General features: G+C 41.8%; 3 protein-coding genes across 4 annotated transcripts in view; 1 reads left to right on the forward strand and 2 right to left on the reverse strand.

The window, feature by feature from the left end:
- Positions 1-1,050: 1,050 nt before the first annotated feature.
- On the forward strand, positions 1,051-3,430 carry nedd8l (NEDD8 ubiquitin like modifier, like). The gene is made up of 4 exons (XM_058068389.1): positions 1,051-1,217; positions 1,665-1,712; positions 1,775-1,857; positions 3,101-3,430. The coding sequence occupies exons 1-4, from the start codon at positions 1,200-1,202 to the stop codon at positions 3,204-3,206; spliced, it is 255 nt and encodes an 84-aa protein (XP_057924372.1). The 5' UTR covers positions 1,051-1,199; the 3' UTR covers positions 3,207-3,430.
- Positions 3,023-17,554, reverse strand: ap1g2 (adaptor related protein complex 1 subunit gamma 2). Of its 2 annotated transcripts, none has more exons than XM_058068388.1 (22): positions 17,442-17,554; positions 16,783-16,991; positions 16,379-16,503; positions 15,959-16,100; positions 14,864-14,960; positions 14,705-14,781; positions 14,431-14,526; positions 13,531-13,611; positions 13,345-13,443; positions 13,207-13,262; positions 12,556-12,669; positions 10,663-10,803; positions 10,407-10,461; positions 8,644-8,766; positions 8,472-8,561; positions 8,264-8,391; positions 8,070-8,174; positions 7,845-7,992; positions 6,670-6,832; positions 6,379-6,530; positions 6,206-6,304; positions 3,023-4,860 (listed from the first exon to the last, which is right to left on the reverse strand). In XM_058068388.1, exons 2-22 carry the CDS (start codon positions 16,981-16,983, stop codon positions 4,762-4,764), a joined length of 2,391 nt encoding a protein of 796 aa, XP_057924371.1. In that variant the 5' UTR covers positions 16,984-16,991; positions 17,442-17,554; the 3' UTR covers positions 3,023-4,761. The 2 variants fall into 2 exon arrangements, with proteins under 2 accessions (XP_057924371.1, XP_057924370.1); XM_058068387.1 differs by having other exon boundaries at positions 3,297-4,860; positions 17,428-17,535.
- Positions 17,555-19,493: 1,939 nt separating this feature from the next.
- prmt5 (protein arginine methyltransferase 5) overlaps positions 19,494-21,960 on the reverse strand; it is a 10,489-nt gene continuing 8,022 nt past the window's right edge. Inside the window, exons 13-16 of the mRNA XM_058066738.1 lie at positions 21,731-21,934; positions 21,537-21,647; positions 21,401-21,465; positions 19,494-19,814 (exon numbers count right to left, since the gene is read on the reverse strand). Coding sequence (XP_057922721.1) covers positions 19,662-19,814; positions 21,401-21,465; positions 21,537-21,647; positions 21,731-21,934 — 533 coding nt within the window. The 3' untranslated portion in view covers positions 19,494-19,661. The remainder of the gene's footprint in view (positions 19,815-21,400; positions 21,466-21,536; positions 21,648-21,730; positions 21,935-21,960) is intronic.

A 21,960-nucleotide genomic window follows, 5' to 3' on the forward strand; every position in this document is an offset into this window, starting at 1 on the left:
CAACAGCCAATCGCTGCTTTCCTTACTGAGGAGTTAGCAACACAGTCGTGGTTACTTCGCCTTCTCGTGGTGTTTTCAGGCCAACACTAACAAATCTATTAAATCGACGTACTTACATTTTAAGACTTCATAATAACAGTATTTGCATTTAAAAATAAGGAAAGGTTTCCAAAAAATACGGGAAATTGTAAGATAAATTCTTATATTTCCACTAGAAAAGTACATGATTATTATTATTACCTACTTTTCCAACAGCCAATCGCTGCTTTCCTTACTGAGGAGTTAGCAACAGTCCTGGTTACTTCGCATTCTCGCGGTGTTTTCAGGCCAATACTAACACATCAAATAAATCGACGTACTTACATTTTAAGACTTCATAATGACAATATTTACATTTAAAAATAAGGGAAATATAAGATAAACTCTGAACTTTCCACCAGAAAAGTACATGATTCTGATTATTACCGACTTTTCCAACAGCCAATCGTCGCTTTCCTTACTGAGGAGTTAGCAACAGTTGTGGTTACTTCGCCTTCTCGCGGTGTTTTCAGGCCAACACTAAGAAATCTATTAAATCGACGTACTTGTGAACATTTTAAGACTTCAACTTTGTTTGACATTATTTTGTTGTACTCTGCAAGTAAAACAATAAGAATCGTACTCTTTTACAAGGATAAAAAGGAGTAAATGAAAATGTCCTGAATGAACCTAAATGCAACACCCGGAAACGCCTGTCACTACAGTACTCCATACATTTATCTGTAGTAATGAATCTCACTTTGAATTATTTTTTAGTGTAAAGATCCCAAACAGTTGGCACGTTAACATTTACGTATGTATACGAACAAGACTTTCTCGTTCTATCATTACACCGTCATTGTAAAATTCAAAATTTATTTACGACGTACAAAAAATTAAATAATTGATTCACGTATTAGTGTACAAATACGTGTATAATTTCACACTGTCGACTCGGAAGTTTAATCACTAAAATTAGAGAACGCAAAATACTAAAAAAAAATAATCAAATGACAAAGCGGAACTTTGCACGACTACACATTGGGCGGAAGGTTTAGTACGTTACATCGGAAGTAGTCCTGAATCATCCCGGCGACCAGTTTAGAAGTACCGACACTATCAGCGCGCTGTTATTGTACATGGTCGTATAATTTAAAGTTGTATCATATTCACATTTAAAAATGCTGATTAAAGTGAAGGTAAGACGTTATTTATTTGCTACGAAATACGAAAGCAGCGCTGCTGACGAGGTTGTGCTCTTTGTGGGTGTCCGTTAAAATAAGATGGTCGCTTGTTCTGGGGAGGATTTTTGGTTCTTTATTTTAGTAGCAGTATTTTAAAGATGACACTGCCGATTGCGTGATTAAAAAAGAACAATATTAATAATAATAATAATACGTCGGCTGTGTGAATTTGTTATTGAATGAATGAATCAACTATTCATCAGTACCTTCATCTCCTAGCATAATTGCTATCAGTTGCATCGCCGAAAGGTAAACAAGCTACGTGTGAGACCGCCAAATCTATTCCATTGTATTCTACAGTACTTACAATTGGACAGTTTCGGCTGAATAACTTGCACAAGTTGAACAAAACACATTTAGAAATAAAAACAAGACACCTGAAAATGAATCGTTGTCTTACAGACTCTGACTGGGAAAGAAATCGAGATCGACATTGAGCCCACAGACAAGGTAAAGCCATTTAAAGAAGAAAAACAATACATAGTAATACATTTACTTGCTTATATTTCTAGGTGGAGCGAATTAAAGAAAGGGTGGAGGAAAAAGAAGGCATCCCCCCTCAACAACAAAGACTCATCTACAGTGGGAAACAGATGTGAGCTCTTTAATTAGTACACGATTCTAGTGCCGCTACTAAACGGGTAGGACTGTATTTTGCAGTGCAGATTACTTTAAAACCTCAAACAGGCCGCAACTGTGCCAAAAGAACGCCGCAGCTAACGGGTTGGAAACGTCCACACGTGGTATCGGGACATATGGGATTTTACGTGAATTACACAGGTATCAGAACACGATACCTGGAATCGGCTTCAGCCTTGCTTGTTAGTCTCATCTCATAGAAGCTGCGGTGCATTGAAGGACCGCTGAACAAGTGGAAAACTCAGTGCTTCATGAAAAAAATGTATTTTCGTTTGGAGGATAATTATTAAAAATATTAAATTATTTTTATTTAATTTATTTATAATTAATATAATGATTTTAATTCATATAATATATATAATTAATATCATTTTACAATACATTTTAATTTATTTAAAAAAATATATAAAGTCTGCAATTTTGGGGGGCTGTAAGTACTGCATCGTGATTGTGCACTACTACAAAAGTACATTAAAAATAACTTAAGATTGAATGATTTTGACGTATTTATGGATCATGACTACAGTCAGAATAAAAACATAGGATATATATTTTAATCTATTGTCAGAGGGAAAAAAATACAAAATAAATGATGAAAAACTACATTAAAAATAACATTTAAAATTGAATGATTTTGACATATTCATGGATCATGATTGCAGTCAGAAAAAAACAGGATATATATTTTAATCTGTTGTCGGAGAGGGAAAAAATACAAAATAAATGATGAAAAACTACATTAAAAATGACATTTAAGATTGAATGATTTTGACGTATTTATGGATCATGACTGCAGTCAGAAAAAAAACAGGATATATATTTTAGTCTATTGTCATAGGGAAAAAAAATACAAAAATGATGAAAAACTATATTAAAATAACATTTAAGATTGAATGATTTTGGCGTATTTATGGATCATGACTGCAGTCAGAATAAAAACATAGGATATATATTTTAGTCTATTGTCGGAGGGGAAAAAATGCAAAATACATGATGAAAAACTATTAAATATTTACATGAATTAAATATTGAATTAAATATTTTTTAATTAATCAAATGTATTTTCAAACTAAATATTTGTGAAAGCGGAAGACTACCTTTTAGTATTGTTGATATCGGAGTGGACCCCCGCCTTCAGGAAATGGCGTACGTCCACGTCTTTGCTTTCCTGTCAGTCATGTCACGTGTATCTTGATCAGGAACGATGAGAAGACGGCGGCGGACTACAAGATCCAGGGCGGCTCGGTGCTCCATCTCGTGCTGGCGCTAAGAGGAGGGAAGGCCACCCACGTCACCTCATCATGAGCGGCGCCCCAACCCGGGTGCCGGCCGTGTGCCAACGCTTTCGGCGTTCCCATCATTACCCACCCCTCACGACCGCCCAAAACGCCCTTCCGGATGGAAAAAAAAAAAAGGATGTTTGATTCATGGATGTTTTTGTAACCCATATTGGCTTTCTGGGTTTGTCCCGCTCATAGAAGCACTCGGGCTGTTGCTCTTTAATGCTTGTTAATAAATGCTGAAGTTGAGCCATGCGTCGTCTTCTCGATCAACGCGCACATCGTTTTTATTGGAAAACGATATCACAGACAAACTTGGATCACCCATGACGTTGTCCAGCACTCAGCATCTTCATATTCATTGTACAGAAATAAAATAGTTGATGTAACCATGTGAATCTATATACATGGCAATAAAGACTCTTGGGGTAAAACTTCCTGAAATTGAAATGCTGGCAACTTTATTTAACCATTAAAAACCTCAGCACACAAAAAGGGTCAAATAGGACGGAGTATTAGGGCCACAAAATAGTGTCAAGAGGGAAATTTATTTGTAACATGGCAGCAAAACAGCTGCCATGTCTCACTTTGCCTTCCTGACCCCACTCCCTTTTTTTATAGCTGTCTCAGATAATGCCTGTACCAGTTTTCTCCTGTAAATTCATTCATTCGCTGGAGCCTATCCCAGCTGTCTTCGGGTGAGAGTACACCCTGGACTGGTGGCCAGCCAATCACAGGGCACATATAGACAAACAACCATTCACACTCACATTCATACCTATGGACAATTTGGAGTCGCTAATTAACCTAGCATGTTTTTTTGGAATGTGGGAGGAAACCGGAGTACCCGGAGAAAACCCACGCATGCACGGGGGAGAACATGCAAACTCCACACAGAGATAGCCGAGGGTGGAATTGAACCCTTGTCTCCTAGCTGTGAGGTCTGCGCGCTAACCACTCGACCACCGTGCCGCCCCGTCTCCTGTAAATCTATGACTTTATTCTGGAAGTCTCACATTAATCTAATATTCAGTCGTAACAGGAGTTGCCTGAGGCCGCTATAAAAAGGAAGGACTGATGTGACCTTTGACCTTGGGAAAAGGTCATATAGCTCTTGGAGACGTTTCAGTCTGCTAATAGTGTTTTTTTTTCTTGTAAATGTACAAGTAAAAAGCTTGTCGATGTACTTTTTGTTGTCATCAATGTAGAAATAGTGTTTTTCTCGTAAATTTACTACTTTTTTTTCTCGTAAATGTACAACTTTCTTACTAGTACGCTATTTCTTTCCCCCAATGCGGCCCTAATAAGACTCCACGGTAGAGAAAGGCACAGGAGAAGTGAGGGTGCAAAGGTTCTACTCCCATGTATTTCAAAGAGCAATGGCTTGAAGAAGAGGGAATGCTAGATAAAATAAAAACAACCCTGAATGTTGGCGTTTTGTATACGGTTGCCACTGTAAACGCTTAGCAATACTTGATTATTGAGCAGTATTCCAAAGTTGGAATATCAGTTTGACGGAGGTTGTGTTTTCTAATAAAAAAAACTGGAATTTGAGGAAGTGTAGTGTTTAGGTGAGATGCTCACACACCGAGTCCAGGAAAGGAATCAACCTGAACCGTGTCCTGAACGGCAGAACCTTGGCTTGAGTAGGATATCCGTATCCTCATCTTCAGGTTGACCTGCAGGGAACAGGAGGCGAGACGGACGGACGGACATTAGCAGGCGTGTCCAAAGGGCGGCCCACGCCACATGGGAAAATACAATTTACAATAACTATCCACTAGTTCCTCAGTAACTACTCTCAATGTATGTGCCTTAATTCCTCAGTAACTACTCATTAGTTCCTCGGTAACTACTCTCAATGTTTGCACCTTAGTTCCTCAGTAACTACTCTCAATGCACGTGCCTTAGTTCCTCAGTAACTACTCTCAATGCATTTGCCTTCGTTCCTCAGAAACTACTCTCAATGTATGTGCCTTAGTTCCTCAGTAACTACTCATTAGTTCCTCAGTAACTACTCTCAATGTATGCACCTTAGTTCTTCAGTAACTACTCTCAATGCATGTGCATTAGTTCCCCAGTAACTACTCTCAATGTATGTGCCTCAGTTCTTCAGTAAGTACTCATTAGGTCACCAGTAACTACTCTCAATGTATGTACCTTAGTTCCTCAGTAACTACTCTCAATGTATGTGCCTTAGTTCCTCAGTAACTACTCATTAGTTCCTCAGTAACTACTCTCAATGCATGTGCCTTAGTTCCTCAGTAACTACTCTCAATGCATGTGCCTTAGTTCCTCAGTAACTACTCTCAATGTATGTGCCTTAGTTCCTCAGTAACTACTCATTAGTTTCTTAGTAACTACTCTCAATGTATGTGCATTAGTTCCTCAGGAACTACTCTCAATGTATGTGCCTTAGTTCCTCAGTAACTACTCTCAATGTATGTGCCTTAGTTCCTCAGTAACTACTCATTAGTTACTCGGTAAATACTCATTAGTTCCTCAGTAACTACTCATTAGTTCCTCAGTAACTACTCTCAATGTATGTGCCTTAGTTCCCCAGTAACTAATCATTAGTTCCTCGGTAACTACTCATTCGTTCCTCAGCAACTACTCATTAGTTCCTCAGTAACTACTCTCAATGTTTGTGCCTTAGTTCCTCAGTAACTACTCATTAGTTCTTCAATAACTACTCATTAGTTCCCCGGTAACTACTCTCAATGTATGTGCATTAGTTCCTCAGTAACTACTCATTAGTTCCTCAGTAACTACTCATTAGTTCCTCAGTAACTACTCATTAGTTCCTCAGTAACTACTCATTAGTTCCTCAGTAACTACTCATTAGTTCCCCAGTAACTACTCTCAATGTATGTGCCTTAGTTCCTCAGTAACTACTAATAAAAAAAGCAAAGAAAAGCATCATTGACGTATAAAAGGCTGCTTTCATCTTAGAGAACATACGATATTGGTATTTACACGGCTTCACAAAACATGTGTGTAGAAGATGTGCGGCCCCCCACCCACCTTGTTGGGATTACTGAGAAGGACCAACTGGGTCACCTGAGCGGCGCCTCGTGCCGGCAGCGTGTCTCCACTGGGGGCCTTCATGTGCAAGTGGACGCTCTGAAAGCATCACATTCATCATGAGGCCGGCGACGCTCCTATCATGACCGCCACCACCGTGACGTCCAACCAACCTTAGGAACGGCAGCCTGGAGTGTCAAGCTTGTCACGTCCAAGTTGGAGGAGTTGGAGGCCGTCAGGGTGACCGTCAGGCCAGAGTCGGAGTGCTTCTCACATGCCAGCGTCAACGTTACGCCGTTCTTCTGGTAGATGCTCGCCGCGGGGGCTGGCACCCATCAGTACAGTCATGTCACTTATGCACGTCATGTATTATTCTTTAACTTTGTCCAAATCAGTTGACATGAGCGGTCATTAAACTCAGCAATGAGGCTGAAATTAGGGGGGGGCGCTGGGGGGGTGAATACCTGGAGTCGCCGGGGTTGGCTCAAAGCCTCCCAACAGATCCAGCAGGTCCTCTCCAGCAGGTCTTATGGGGTTGTTGGACAGGCCGGGCGCTGTGCCACCCTGAGCTGGACCCGGATGAACAGGCTCCTCTGAGTCCCCCAGCAAGTCCAACAGATTACATACCTAAACACACACACGTGTTGTTATTATTATTATTAGCAGTAGTAGTAGTAGTAATAATATAATAATAATTATTATTAGCAGTAGTAACAATAATATAATTATTATTAGTAGTAGTAGCAGTAGTAGTAATAATATAATAATAATAATAATAATTAGTAATAATAATATAATCATAATAACGATGATGACGCAGTGTGTGTGTCATCATCGTTATTATTATATTATTATATTATTATTATATTATTATTATTTGTTGTAGAGTAGTAGTAGTAATAATATAATAATTATTATTATTAGTAGTAGTAGTAATCATAATATAATATAATAATAATAATGATGATGATGTTGCAGGGTGGGTGTGTAGGTATTAGGTATTATTATATTATTATTATTAATACTAATAATATAATATTAATAATAACGATGATGACGCAGTGTGTGTGTGCTTAGGTGTGTAATCTGTAATCTGTGTTTAGGTATGTAATATTATTATTATATGATTATTATTATTAGTAGTAATAATCTAATAATTATTATTATTAATAATAATAACATATTATTATATATTATATATATAATATTATATTGTTGTTATTATATTATTATTAGTAATAATATAAAATTATTATTATTATTATTTATAATTTTATTATTATATAGTAGTAGTAGTAATAACAATAACAACAGCAATAATAATAATAATAATAATAATAATAATAAGAATTAGAATAATAAGAATAATAAGAATAATAAGAATAATAAGAATAATAAGAATAATAAGAATAATAAGAATAATAAGAATAATGGTATTATTGGAGTGCCTTGGTCAGAAACTCAACTCAAATATCACGGGAATGAAGTCCTAATTAACAGATAGAAACAAGAAAGTAGGCTGAAAACATTTGGAAAATGAAAAGAAATCAACAGAAATGAGGAAAAAGACAAAATGTTATTAAAATAAAGTACTGTCTCCAACAGCATGTCATGTGCTGATGTCACGTGATTTTCTCACCTGATTGGCAGGTTGTTGCGGCGGCAGAGAGACCTCTCTCTGCTTCACCCTGTCCACCTCTTTGACGCCGCCATCCCCCGTGGACTCTCCGTCGGTATGACCCGGAGAGTTCTTCTCAAACACGGGCATCCTCTCCAGCACGGCTGCCCTGCGGAGACGATCAACAGGCTGTCAGCACCTCGGTAACGTCGCCTTGGTAACACGCCAAGAACCCACAAAACAAACCTCATGTGGTCGTATTTTTGGAAGAGGGCGTTGTACTCCACCGCCCTCTGCTGGAGCTCCACGTCCATGCAGCTCCCGTAAATGCTCACAATGCTTCGGATTCGGCTAGACACATTCAAATTCAGTAAGTAAGCAAGTCATGAAACAAAGATTGATAACAAAATGATAATATTTATATACTCCACTTTACTTACTCCACATTCTGGGTGATGCGGGTGCTCAGCTTCATGGTGGCGGTGAGAGCAAAGCCTCTGGTCACCGGGGTGGACATGTGGGACTGCAGGACCGTCTCCAAGGCGTCCAGCACGCTGTCCTCGGTCAGCTACTCAGAAAATTTGTCAACAGTGAAGTAAAAACTATTTCCAAGCAAATCCAAGAGAAGCATCGAACTTCATGTGTAACCTCGACGGGCTCCATCTCCTGACATTCTCCTTTGAGCAGCAGGTCCCCGTACTCGCCGATGCACCAGCACGCCACCTGGACCAGAGGTTGCTGTAGACAACACACACAACAACAACAACAACGAGTCACATGTCTTTCAACACTTTATCGCATTATCGCCACACACACACACCTGAGAGATGTCGGTGAACAGCGCCCGGTACAGCTTGTGAACGGTGTAGCAGTGAAGCTCGGAAGCGCTGGTGATGAGCAGGATCAGATTGGGGACGGTTTCATCTCTCACGTCACCGCCGGCCTGCCAGTGTGGGAATACGTGAGCAACAATGACACACACACACTTAACTTTCAAAATAATGTAACTGAGCACACACCAAATGTGTTTTTTTTTCTGCACATTTGTCACACTTTCATGTGTCACATCATCAAAAAAATGATAAATATTAATAAATGACAACACAAAATGCAGTTTTTAAATACAAAGCTACATGATCCTGTGTGAAAAAGTGATTGTCCCACCTGGAAAGAATGTAACTGAAATCTACTATAAGTATGGAAAAGGTTATTAAGCCATTTCTAAAGCATGGGACTCCAGCCGACCACAGTGAGAGCCATTATCCACAAATGCTGTCACCCCTTGTCTCACAGCGCAGTAAGAGACTCATTGCAAGTTATCCCAAACGCTTGATTGCAGTTGTTGCTGCTAAAGGTGGCCTCCAATGTGGCCTAATGACAACAATTCTGCAAAATTCCTCCACAGCACAGTAAGAGACTCATTGCAAGTTATCCCAAACGCTTGATTGCAGTTGTTGCTGCTAAGGGTGGCCTCCAATATGGCTGAATGACAACAATTCTGCAAAATGCAGTAAGAGACTCATTGCAAGTTATCACAAACGCTTGATTGCAGTTGTTGCTGCTAAGGGTGGCCTCCAATGTGGCTGAATGACAACAATTCTGCAAAATTCCTCCACAGCGCAGTAAGAGACTCATTGCAAGTTATCACAAACGCTTGATTGCAGTTGTTGCTGCTAAGGGTGGCCTCCAATGTGGCTGAATGACAACAATTTTGCAAAATTCCCTCACAGCGGAGTAAGAGACTCATTGCAAGTTATGCTAAACACTTGATTGCAGTTGTTGCTGCTAAGGGTGGCCTCCAATGTGGCTGAATGACAACTATTCTGCAAAATTCCTCCACAGCACAGTAAGAGACTCATTGCAAGTTATCCCAAACGCTTGATTGCAGTTGTTGCTGCTAAAGGTGGCCTCCAATGTGGCTGAATGACAACAATTCTGCAAAATTCCTCCACAGCGCAGTAAGAGACTCATTGCAAGTTATCCCAAACGCTTGATTGCAGTTGTTGCTGCTAAGGGTGGCCTCCAATGTGGCCGAATGACAACAAGTCTGCAAAATTCCTCCACAGCCCTGTAAGAGACTCATTGCAAGTTATCCCAAACACTTGATTGCAGTTGTTGCTGCTAAGGGTGGCCCAACCAGTTATTAGCTTTATTGGGAAATCACTTTTTGTGCACCTTTAACAATAAAACGTTTCATTTAGAAACTGCATTTTGTGTTGTCATTGACTAATATTTACATTTGTTCCACGATCTGAAACATTGAAGTGTGACAAACAAAAAATTAATCTGGAATGGGGGCAATCACTTTTTCACACCACTGTATGTAATAATAATTACGCCACTTTTGAGTTCCTTAAAATGGAAGTACAGTAATCCCTCGCTCTATATAAAATCTACATTACTTTATATTCTGTCTTATTTTCTCTTATTATGTCTGCTATATTGGCTAATATGAGTGTAAAGTGACTATAGGGGTGTTATTTCATGTCTAGAGGGCTCTAATAATGTTAAAAACAAACGGCAATTAAGGAGGGATTACTGTAGAATTACATGGCGATGTCGTGTGATAGAGTCAGTATTTACCGTGGTGAGGACATGCAGGATGGTGTCAATGTGCCAGCGCTGGGAGGGTGCATACCTAACACACACACACACACACAATGGTGTCAGAAACACACATATCCACTAGCGATGTGCTGCTGTGCAGGGACAGAGTGAACGAGTGGAAACACACAGCCACGTCATTGAGAGACAGTCAAGCGATTCCCACTGAAAGACAACGCCGCTCATGCATGTGAAGGCATCATGTCAACGGCGTGTGCGTGCGGGATTCACTCACTTCTCTGCGGCGTTGAATATTCCGCTGGCTGCTTCGGCTCGGAGTTCAGGCGGGCAGGAGGAGAGGAAGACGAGTAACTCCTTCATCATGGAGCGGATGTTGCTGGCGGACACCAGCGCTAAGGAGAGGTCCAGGGCGCGCCTGAACAAGAGAAGGCAGGAAGAAGTTTTTAAGGAAGGATTTATTTTTGTCTTTCATAATGGTGACTTGAATATGAAGTGGCTTGATGGTGCCATCTGCAGGGGGTGTCACAGCTATGAATCCAGCAGAGGGCGCCCTCTCACAAATCAAAACATATAACATTTTCCAGCAGGAAGATGCTTTAACAAGATGTACTGTATGCTTCTAATTGTTTACTCATTTATATTCATTTAATAACAGTGAGGATTATTAACTTAATTGTTTTCTTCGTCAATTAATCGAAAGCTTGTCGTTTGGATGAATCGGGGGGGTTTGGCCCTAGACCAGGGGTGTCCAAACTTTTTCTAGCAAGGGCCACACAGTGAAGAATGTACAAATATGCCATATATTTATATATTTTCAAAAAAACTCAGTTTGTAGCTGCTGTAGGTGAAAAAGACTATTATTACCAGTAATATCAACTTTGCTCTTTCCTCCCGTTTTTGCTGTTTTTTTCTTAAAATGTAACAAATATTTCAACATTCTGTCTCTCTGTATATTTTCTTTCCCTAATATTATAACTTTAGTCCCATAGTATTCTAACTTTTCTCCTAAAATTACTTTCGTTTTGGTTGTTTCTCATCTTCTCATTACAACTGTACTGTATCAGGACTGGCTGCATTGGCTTTGTTTTTTTCTGTTGTTCATTGGCGGTTGGCAAGCAACTTTCAGTGTGCATTATCATTACTATCTGTGGAACAGAATCAATAAAAGAAAATATACCATAAAACGAGGTAATAAGGGTAAATTTTCGGGAATTTTTTTTAAGGATTTGTTCAAGAATATATGCTTCTTTGGAAAAAAACAACACAAAGCAGCTTCCTGTTTAACATGAAAGGCAGAATTTCATTTAAAACATTTTTCCCGAAAATTGTCCCTTATTACCTCAAAGATTATCCCTTATAATCCCGTTTTACGGTACAGCTATATAAAACATGTCCAGAGTTTAATTATAAAATATTAGCTAGATTGCGCACAGGCCTCGCAACTAGGAGACCTGAGTTCAATTCCACCCTCGGCCATCTCTGTGTGGAGTTTGCATGTTCTCCCCGTGCATGCGTGGGTTTTCTCCGGGTACTCCGGTTTCCTCCCACATTCCAAAAAAAAAACATGCTAGGTTAATTAGCGACTCCAAATTGTCCATAGGTATGAATGTGAGTGTGAATGGTTGTTTGTCTATATGTGCCCTGTGATCGGCTGGCCACCAGTCCAGGGTGTACCCTGCCTCTCGCCTGAAGACAGCTATGGTAGGCTCCAGCATACCCGTGAATGTATCAGTATTGTCTACTATTGGCTTGTGCGGGTGTACTGAATGATGTACTGGATGAACATTTTTGACCTACAGTATGACCAAGCAGTGGCTTTAGAGGTCATTTTATTCCAGTAATAGCAAAAACAACAGTTCACTTCTCTTAAAAGTAGAAGCAGGTTCATTCATTCATTTTCTACCGCTTTTTCCTCACGAGGGTCAATCAACCTAGCATGTTTTTGGAATGTGGGAGGAAACCGGAGTACCCGGAGAAAACCCACGCATGCACGAGGAGAACATGCAAACTCCACACAGAGATGGCAGAGGGTGGAATTGAACCCTGGTCTCCTAGCTGTGAGGTCTGCGCGCTAACCACTAGACCGCCGTGCCGCCCAGAAGCAGGTTCATTTCAAAGTAAAAAAAAAAAAAAAAACCTTGATGAGCAGAACGAGCAGGAATATTACCGTTTGACAGAAGCGTCTGCGTCCTTCAAGCAGTCCACGATGGTTCCTCTGTGACGCTGCACAGCTATGTTGTCTGTCACGACGATCTTCTGCAGCGAAGTCATGGCGATGTATCTGCACATGCACACAAAAGCACACAAAAATCAGCTTCCATACATCAGAACACCAAAAAGGGGGCAAACATGGGAAATGACACACATTACAGAAAGGCCCCAGGGGGCAATAATCCGGTCCTATTACGGCCACAAAGCGATAAAGCCCCCCCCCCCCCCCCCCCCCCAGCAGGTATATAAAGCAGACAAGCGCGTTTAGTGACCTCTTGTCCCTTACGGATAGCAGCTGGGAAAAATATTACAATACCAAAACCCCAGAGGAACGATTGATGAGCCGCCTTCACCCTGCCTGGCAGACAGAAGTGACCTTCTAGCGTGGCTCCAGAGAAAATCTAGCCAGGCAAAGTGATGAGATAGCTCAGACTGATGACAACCTGTCAAGATGTTTCTCCCCGGGGCTGCGGAGACGTGACCGGCCCGCCTTGAGGAATGAAAATGAAGAATAACCCCAGAAAAAAAAAGGAGCAGAGGATGCGGGATAAGACGAGAGCGAGGATAAAGGGATTTAAGGAAGGGGAGGTTGAAAAGCTGCGCTGACCGAATGTTTCTGTCGTTGTTCAGGAGGAAACGCCCCAAGATGTTCACAGCCAGCACCTGAGGACATAAAAAGTGCATCTATTAAGTTTATTATTTCTTATTTTTCACTATCAAACGTTATGAATGAACACTCTCCTACCCTGAGGCCGCTCTCTGACTTGATGTCCAGCACGGTGAGAACGGTTTCGTACAGCACAGCGTTGCCCACGGTCTTCGTGCTGTCTGTGTTGGTGGCGACCTACACGCGGCAACGCAACATCAACCACACTGCATGGAGTCCAAATGACACACACGACGTGCATGTTAACGTAAGCGTGAACTCAACCTGAGCCAGCAGATCGTTCATGGCGTCACTAGCTTCCTCGCTGTTGCGACCCAGCATTCTCAGCAGCCTCAGGATTCGTACCTACGGACGTGAAGATGCAAAGCTTGGACTCACGTTCACACTGATGATTTCTAACTCTCAGCTCTACTTAGCTAAGATGTTCAGTTTTATACAGTGGTGTGGAAAAAGTGACTGCCCTTCCATTAAAACATACACTTACTTAACTGAGATTCAAGCTATTTCTAAAATTTGGGACTCCAGCAAACCACAGTGAGAGCCACTATCCATAAATACATTAATTCATTTTCTACCACTTGTCCTCATGAGGGTCGCAGGGGGGTGCTGGAGCCTATCCCAGCTGTCTTCGGGACTGGTGGCCAGCCAGTCACAGGGCACATATAGACAAACAACCATTCACACTCACATTCATACCTATGGACAATTTGTAGTCGCTAATTAACCTAGCATGTTTTTGGAATGTGGGAGGAAACCGGAGTACCCGGAGAAAACCCACGCATATGCACAGGGAGAACATGGAAGGTAGAATTGAACCCGCGTCTCCTAGCTGTGAGGTCTGCGCGCTAACCACACAACCACCATGCAGCTTCTATAAATACAGAAAATATGAAATAGAGGTGAAAATTCCTAGGAGTGGCCGGCCAACCAAAATGATATGGAGAGCACAGCAATGACTCATCGAAGAAGTCACAAAAGACCCCACAACAGCATTCAGTTGGCTGAGTTAAGGTCAGTGTTCCGTTTCTTGCCATCTTTTGTGAAGGTGTTTAGATGTAAATAAACAAGCTGGGACCACTCCAGCCTGCCACAGTCGTGATGTCAACCATAGGTTGCCTACCCCTCCTTTATAATAATATAAGCCGCTGTGGGGTGTAGACAAACCTGCAGGAAGGGATCACTGATCCCAGCCACATCGTGTTCTGGAGAATAACCGGAGGTGACCAGGCCCTTCATGATTCGAACGAGATCTGGGACCGTCTGCGATACACAAAGAGCAAACTTTTTGTAGCATGTAGCACCAGGATGCAAGCATTATACTGTTCAAATAAGCTAAGTGGGAATGCTGCAGGGCTAACAACTGTGGACAAATAGTCAAATGTTCTTGTAGATACGGGGGGGGGTCCACATTCCTAGATGTGTGCTGTCAGCGTCGTACCTTTCTGAAGCGCTCCAGCGTCTCCGGATTGCACCCGCACAACTCAGTGATGAGCACGACGGCGCCGTGGAGAACGCCTTAAAACAAACAAACAACCGCAACCTTGAACACAAAAAAAAGCAAACGTGTGTCTTGGACGGGTCTTGACGTTCAACCGACCGTGGTGCTTTTCCACCAGGAGGGAGCGAGCCGTCTGGGCGAAGAGCTCCCCGAGTTCTGGGACTTTTCTCACAATGTGGATGGCACACAGTGCAGCCTGGGACAACAGAAGAAGAAACCAAAACGTCACTTTATTACCCAATGCCGTCAAGTTCCTCACACTACTAGCATGAATACTAATGACACGGCTTGTACGTTATAAATAATATAGAGGACTCACCAAAACGGTAATACCGGAAATACTGGAATTTGACCACAACCAACAGGAAGCAACATGTGTGCACTTTGACCTGATGATAAACTTTCATTCATTTTTTACTGCTTAGCCTTACGAGGGTCGCTGGAGCCTATCCCAGCTGTCTTCGGGCGAGAGGCGGGGTACACCCTGGACTGGAGGAGACGCAGGTTCAATTCCACTCTCGGCCTTCTGTGTGTGGAGTTTACATGTTCTCCCCGTCCATGCGTGGGTTTTCTCCGGATACTCCGGTTTCCTCCCACATTCCAAAAACATGCTAGGTTAATTAGCGACTCCAAATTGTCCATAGGTATGAATGTGAGTGTGAATGGTTGTTTGTCTATATGTGCCCTGTGATTGGATGGCGACATAGAAAATGGATGGGTGGAAAAATAGTAACGATTTAGTACAACGGTGGGAAAACTACGGCTTGGGGGCCACATCCGGCCCACCAAGTGTTTGAATACGGCCCGGCCGAGTGGTTAGCGCGCAGACCTCACAGCTAGGAGACCCGAGTTCAATTCCACCCTCGGCCATCTCTGTGTGGCGTTTGCATGTTCTCCCCGTGCATGCCTGGGTTCTCCGGTTTCCTCCCCCATTCCAAAAACATGCTAGGTTAATTAGCGCCTCCAAATTGTCCATAGGTATGAATGTGAGTGTGAATGGTTGTTTGTCTATATGTGCCCTGTGATTGGCTGGCGACCCTGCCTCTCGCCCAAAGACAGCTGGGATAGGCTCCAGCACCCCCCGCGACCCTCGTGAGGAAAAAGCGGTAGAAAATGAATGAATGAATATCCACTATACTTAAGAAAAACGCAACATTGCACACAGACGTCAGGTCTACAGATACAGATCTTTACCTTCTTCTTAATGTAGGAGTTGGAGGCCCGGAGCAGCCTGTCCACCTCGGGTGCCAGATCTCTGCACATCTCAGCGGAGCCGATACAGGCAAGCGTGCACAGAGCCAGAGACTGCACGTACTGACTACTGTGAGACAGGTCACTGAAAAGACAGGCACAAGCACAAAAAATGGCTGTATTAAGATTAAGATTAAGATATGCCTTTATTCGTCCCTCAGTGGGGGAATTTGTATTGCACAGCAGCAAGAGTACAGAGTCAGTTAAGCAGTACAAAATACACAATATAGAAAAATAAACAATATAAACAACCCAAGTATTAACAAAATCAACAGTTTTTCCCAGAGTTATATACAAATACAGTATGTAGATAATATGAAACGAGATTAATGGAGTACATTTACACTCCATCGGCATCCTTACTTCTTGATGGAGTTTGTGATGAGTAAGCTGGCGTCCTGCTTCTCGTCCAGCAACATCATAGCTCCCAAGTATCCCACACGCTTTTCGCTGTAGCGAGGGCTGGCTATCATCCGCACACACTCCATCTAACAGGAAGGATAACAACACCATAAAATGTAAAGTGGCCCGGCGCCTGCGGAGAAAATCTCCTTGCACATTCCAGATGGAAATCGAACATAGCTACAAAACAGCAGATCTGGAGCCTGGACGGACATTAGCGACCCAGTTATCAACACTGCAGATTTAGCATTGAAGATGAAAATATGATATCCAATGTAATACATTACCGAGACCCATCCAACCACGCGTTCTTCAGGTAAATAATTCAACAGTGAATGGACCCAAAATACCCAAAACCCTCTCACCTGACCAAAATGCGCGGGGTAGCCAAGCATATGCACGTAGAGGAGCTTGGCCAGGTTGTGGGATCGACTCTCACTGTCAGATTGTCGGAACTGAGCCCGGATGGCGGCGCACTCCCTCTGGATGACTCCCCGTTCCTCACACTGGGTCCTGGCCGACCTGATGGCCCGGATCATCTCCTGGAGTGGTATTGATGGAGACATGGCTGCCTCTGCGTTTGTGAGGAAAGATAAAACAGATTAGTAGCCACTGTGTTGGAACTACTATATTATCTCCATGGAACCACCATATTAGTTAACGCTATTACAGTAATAGTTAACGCTATTACTGTAGTGTTATATTAGTACTATATGTACCTGTGGAGGTACTCATTTAGTTCTGTCATACAATTCACAAGTATTTTCGTCAGCAATTGCGTTACGCATGACTTAAGAACATCAAAAAGTTGTGTCTGTACCAAAAAAAAGTTATTTTGATAGCATCTCAGTCAAGGAGGCAGGTCACCCAGCCGGTGTAGCCAGTGGCTAGCAGACGGATAGCGCCAAGCTAACCGTGGGTACCAAGCCAAAGAGCTAGCTTGGTCAGAATGACAGTTTAGTTTATTATACGCGGAGGGTTTTTTGGCCCAAATATACTAATTAACATACTCAACACTGCGCACTTTATCGGCTCTGCCAAGAAGAAAAGTCCTCATGTACACTTGCAGTTCCACCGCTTGACAGCCGTCTTGGTGCTTGCTGTCGTCGTCAATGGACACCGTGACACTTATTTCCGGTACGTTTTCAAAATAAAGGTCCGTAGTTGCTTTGTGTTGTAAATAATAGTACAAAATAAAATGTTAAAAATGTAACAGCACAACAACACAGATCGCTGTTTGTTTTAAAATATTTTTAGTAGCAACACTAATTAATGTAAAACATGTCAAATCGTCCATGAAATCTTATTGTGAATACTAAATCTTCAGTTTCCTGTTTAACTTCGATTAACTTGAACACAAATTATCCACCTAAGGCTTTTCCAATGACTTCCGCAATTGAATCCCATTGTACGAGTCCACATTCCTGTAGTGTGCAAAAGCAGGTGAATGAAACGTCGATGATGCTGCTTCCTCTCATCCATCCATTGTTTTTATGGACTACAACTTTTGAATGACATTAGCAGAATAAGCCACATTTTTATTCATACAAGCAAACTATGCAGCATAATATGACAAATTTACAGTACACAATGATAGTCCTGAGAAGTTGAAAAATAGGTTACACTAAAGAGGCAGTTCTAAGAGAAGTGGAAATTTAAAAATTTCCCACAGAACTACAATCTTAGGGTTTGATGACTGTGAGTTGCTAAGTTGGCAACACTGATCTCTCCTGCTATGTCTTCTTCTCTGGCAGATCAGATCCATATGAGGTGTGTTACAAAGCAGTGTTTACAATGCCATGTAGTGTACAGAGTTGGAACGACAAGCTCCATTACAGACAATCCCGTGATGTGTTTATGAGCTAAGGTGAACAGGTAGCGTTCAAAGGGCATTCAAGTAGGCGGTATTAATGTGAGATAAGTAAATAAAGGGACAGTATAACCAATACCTGATATTTGACATTTTTAGTTGAAATGTCCACCAAACCAAAGACGTAATTGCCCACAAGGTATGCTGGGCATAACAGATTTTGAACTTCAGCATGTCGTTGCTCCATGTACGCAGATATTAAAGCATGAAAGCGCAACCGAAAGGAACGGGAGACTGACCCCGATTGTGCCCTTACCCCCGTACAGCTGGCTTCGTTGTGCATATAACCTCTTGTGTGGACATTGCAGGCCACACAGCGAGAAGACCTGAGTTCAATTCCACCCTCCGCCATCTCTGTGTGGAGTTTGCATGTTCTCCCCATGCATGCGTGGGTTTTCTCCGGGTATTCCGGTTTCCTCCCACATTCCAAAAAAACATGCTAGGTTAATTAGCGACTCCAAATTGTCCATAGGTGTGAATGTGAGTGTGAATGGTTGTTTGTCTATATGTGCCCTGTGATTGGCTGGCATCCGCCTCTCACCTGAAGACAGCTGGGATAGGCTCCAGCACCCCTCGCGAAATGAATGAATGAATATTTACTGTGTTTCCCCACAGGTCCGCAATCTATACAAGCAAAAATATCAACACTACAGGGATGTTGCGGGTGTGAAAATAAATGCTTCCACACTAAAATGCATGCAAAACAATACTAAGTTGTACTCATTTATATACCACAAGGCATGCTGGGTAACTTCCTGTCAGAGAAGCATGCAGGAAGATATTAAAGCATGAAAGTGCATCCGAAAGGAACGGGACACTGACCCCGATTGTGCCGTTACCCCCGTAGCAGGGTGCAAAAAAAACGCCAGAGGCGGGCATGATCCATGATATTAACACCTTGCAATCGATCTCTAAATGTCTGGGAGGGAAGTGTGTAGTGAAGACATTTGCAGCAGGGGTGAAAATAAAATGGATTGCTATGCAACAACTAATAATGCATGACTCCCAAAATTGGCAGAGTACAACATTACACTCTTTATTGACATGGAGTACAGTAATACAAAAGAGAGGGAGCTGCGGACAATGCAGTATATGTTATGTCAATGCAGTAAAAGTCCTGTATTCTTGTGTTGTGTATGCATAATCCTATGGAATGTGTCCAATAAGGCATAATGTGTGCTGATTGCATGTCTTATGTATGTGGTGTACGAGTAAAAAAAAAAAAAAAGACAACACAAGAACGCTGAAGAAGTTGAATAAGTGCATTGTCTTCCACCTAATCCGACTCCTGGTACAGCGGACAAGACAAGGCGTACTCACATCCCGACACTAAGAGACAGGTACGTACGAGAGTGGACGACTGCGTGTGATTGTTTACAGTCCGATCGTGTAGGAGCGTCCCGCCGGGTTGTGAATGGCCGAGCAGGTTGGCTCCGTCACGGCCCATTCGTACCACACTTTCTTCCCGTTGTTGCAGCGCCAGAATCGCACCGTGACGTCGTCATCCCGAGACACAGAGATGGGTTGCTGTTAAAAGGAGAACATAGAAGAAAGAAAATGGTTATTTTGTGTCTTATTCCAAATACAGGGGGTCTCAAACACGCGGCCCGCAGGCCAAATGTGGCCCGCAGGACACTAGTTTGAGGCCCCCCGCCTTGATATGAACGTTTAATGTTAGTGCGGCCCGCGCAAAGTTTGATATGGATGCTGTATGGTATCATGTACCCAGAAAAAATTATTACGTTGGATTCATGTTCATGTTAAAGGTTAAATAACTGTTAATAGTAATCCTCCCTATCCGTGTGGAAGTGGTAAGTTTTTGGCTATTTAAGTTTAAAGGAAATAACTTGAAGGCTACCGTTCAGGTCGCTAGCTCTCTAGTTTGCGAGTTAGCATGTGTCTCAAGACCCTGCATTTGCGCAATATGTTGTAAATAAAAGGAGTATAAATGTGACTATAGTCGTGTTTTGTCATGTCTACAGGGCTCTAATAATGCTTTGTTCATTTTAATCTGAAAAAAATAATTTGTCTACCCACCAACTATATGTGGTTTCTTAAGTTTTTATTATTTGCTGTTTTATTATTATTATTATATTTATTTATTATTTTTCATCTTATTTTGTGTAGAAAAATAAAAAGTAAGATATTTGAGAACAGTAGAATGTTTTAGAGCTTTTATTGTAGAAAATTGGAACCAAAGCGAAGATTTTTACATTTTTTGTTTTTAATAAATGCGTTTTTTTACGCTGGGTACAAAAAAAATGCAGGAAATAATTTGGAATAAAACTGTAAATAATTTTTATTTTATTTTTCTTAAAACCTTGATGCGGCCCAGTCTCACCCAGACCCGAGCTCCAGTGGCCCCCAAGTAAATTGAGTTTGAGACCCCTGTTCTAAATACAGGTGACCTTCGGCAGACAACGTTTGGTGGTTCCCCTTTCCGAGCCACGCGCAACACGAGACTACTGAATGCTAATGTATGCTAGAGGGGTCATGGATTCCATGCGCTGCATCTGGGAGAAGAGGTTACCCATCCCGACTAGCTTAAAATAAATTGTTTTATGTTCTATATTGTTCGATTTTTGAAAGCAAACGGTAAATTCTCAAAAAGTTGCCTTGTCTTTTTTCTTCCTGTGTACTGGCAGAATTGTAGGCGTTTTCAAAATATGTTTATGCTAGTCAGTGAAATGATCACTGTGAAGAACAGAATCGAGCTGGTCGTCCATCTGTCTCGTTTTCGGCACTTGCGCCATCCATTTTTGTCTTAAACGTTCCTCTTTTAGGAAAAAAAAAACCTCAGAGTGTAACTCGAATACTGTGAACATCCAGCAGCAACACATCATTTTGGCCAGATGACCATTTTGATGCAAAATATACTAAACCAAGTCAACCATCTGCCTGGAGAAGCGTTTTACTCTGCTTTAGTGACGTCACCGTGAACTATAAATTAAATTTTTTTGCAAATTCTGTTTGATTTTTAAAAAATCGTAAAATGCAGAACATGATAAACAATAACACATTTAAGCAGTTTAAGTTGATACATATACACGTGTTCTGTATATATATGTGGTGAGTGCGTGACCACCTATGTGTAACTGTAAAGAAGAACTTACTTTGAGAGGGAAGAGAATGGGGAACCAAGAAAACATTCCGGGTGAATGCGTGTCAGGTTTGATACCTAGTGAGAACAAACCATTAAAGTTGTGAAACATCACCCAAAGCACACACACATTTTGGAAGTAGACTTACTGAGAGTAACGTCTTTGTAGAGCGTGGTCTCAAAGTAGCCGGCGAAGCCGTGGAGTACAGTGTTACAACCCACTGAGAATTTGAGGCACTGGTAACGATTATTGTTCATATCTGGGGTAAAAAAAAATATCAAAAATATGAGTGGTGTGACTTGAACTTCAGTAAAATGACATAAAAAGGGTAGATTTGTGGACCTTTTGTGGGGTGGGTGAAAGTGAAGCATGGTTTGGGGTCAGCCAGCTGGTGGAAGTTGTGGAGGCGTACGACATATGGCATTTCAAAATGGCACTCGGGATCCTTGTCGCGCTCCCGACAGCCTCGGACTTCGTTATAAAGCTTGGATGAGGAGAGTGGCGCCAGGAAAGACGTGTAGGAGCAGGGAATGCTCACGCCGTCATCTGGAAGCATGATAGAAATATGGTGA

Source organism: Doryrhamphus excisus, chromosome 3 (assembly GCF_030265055.1).
Source record: "Doryrhamphus excisus isolate RoL2022-K1 chromosome 3, RoL_Dexc_1.0, whole genome shotgun sequence".
Classification (NCBI taxonomy): domain Eukaryota; kingdom Metazoa; phylum Chordata; class Actinopteri; order Syngnathiformes; family Syngnathidae; genus Doryrhamphus; species Doryrhamphus excisus.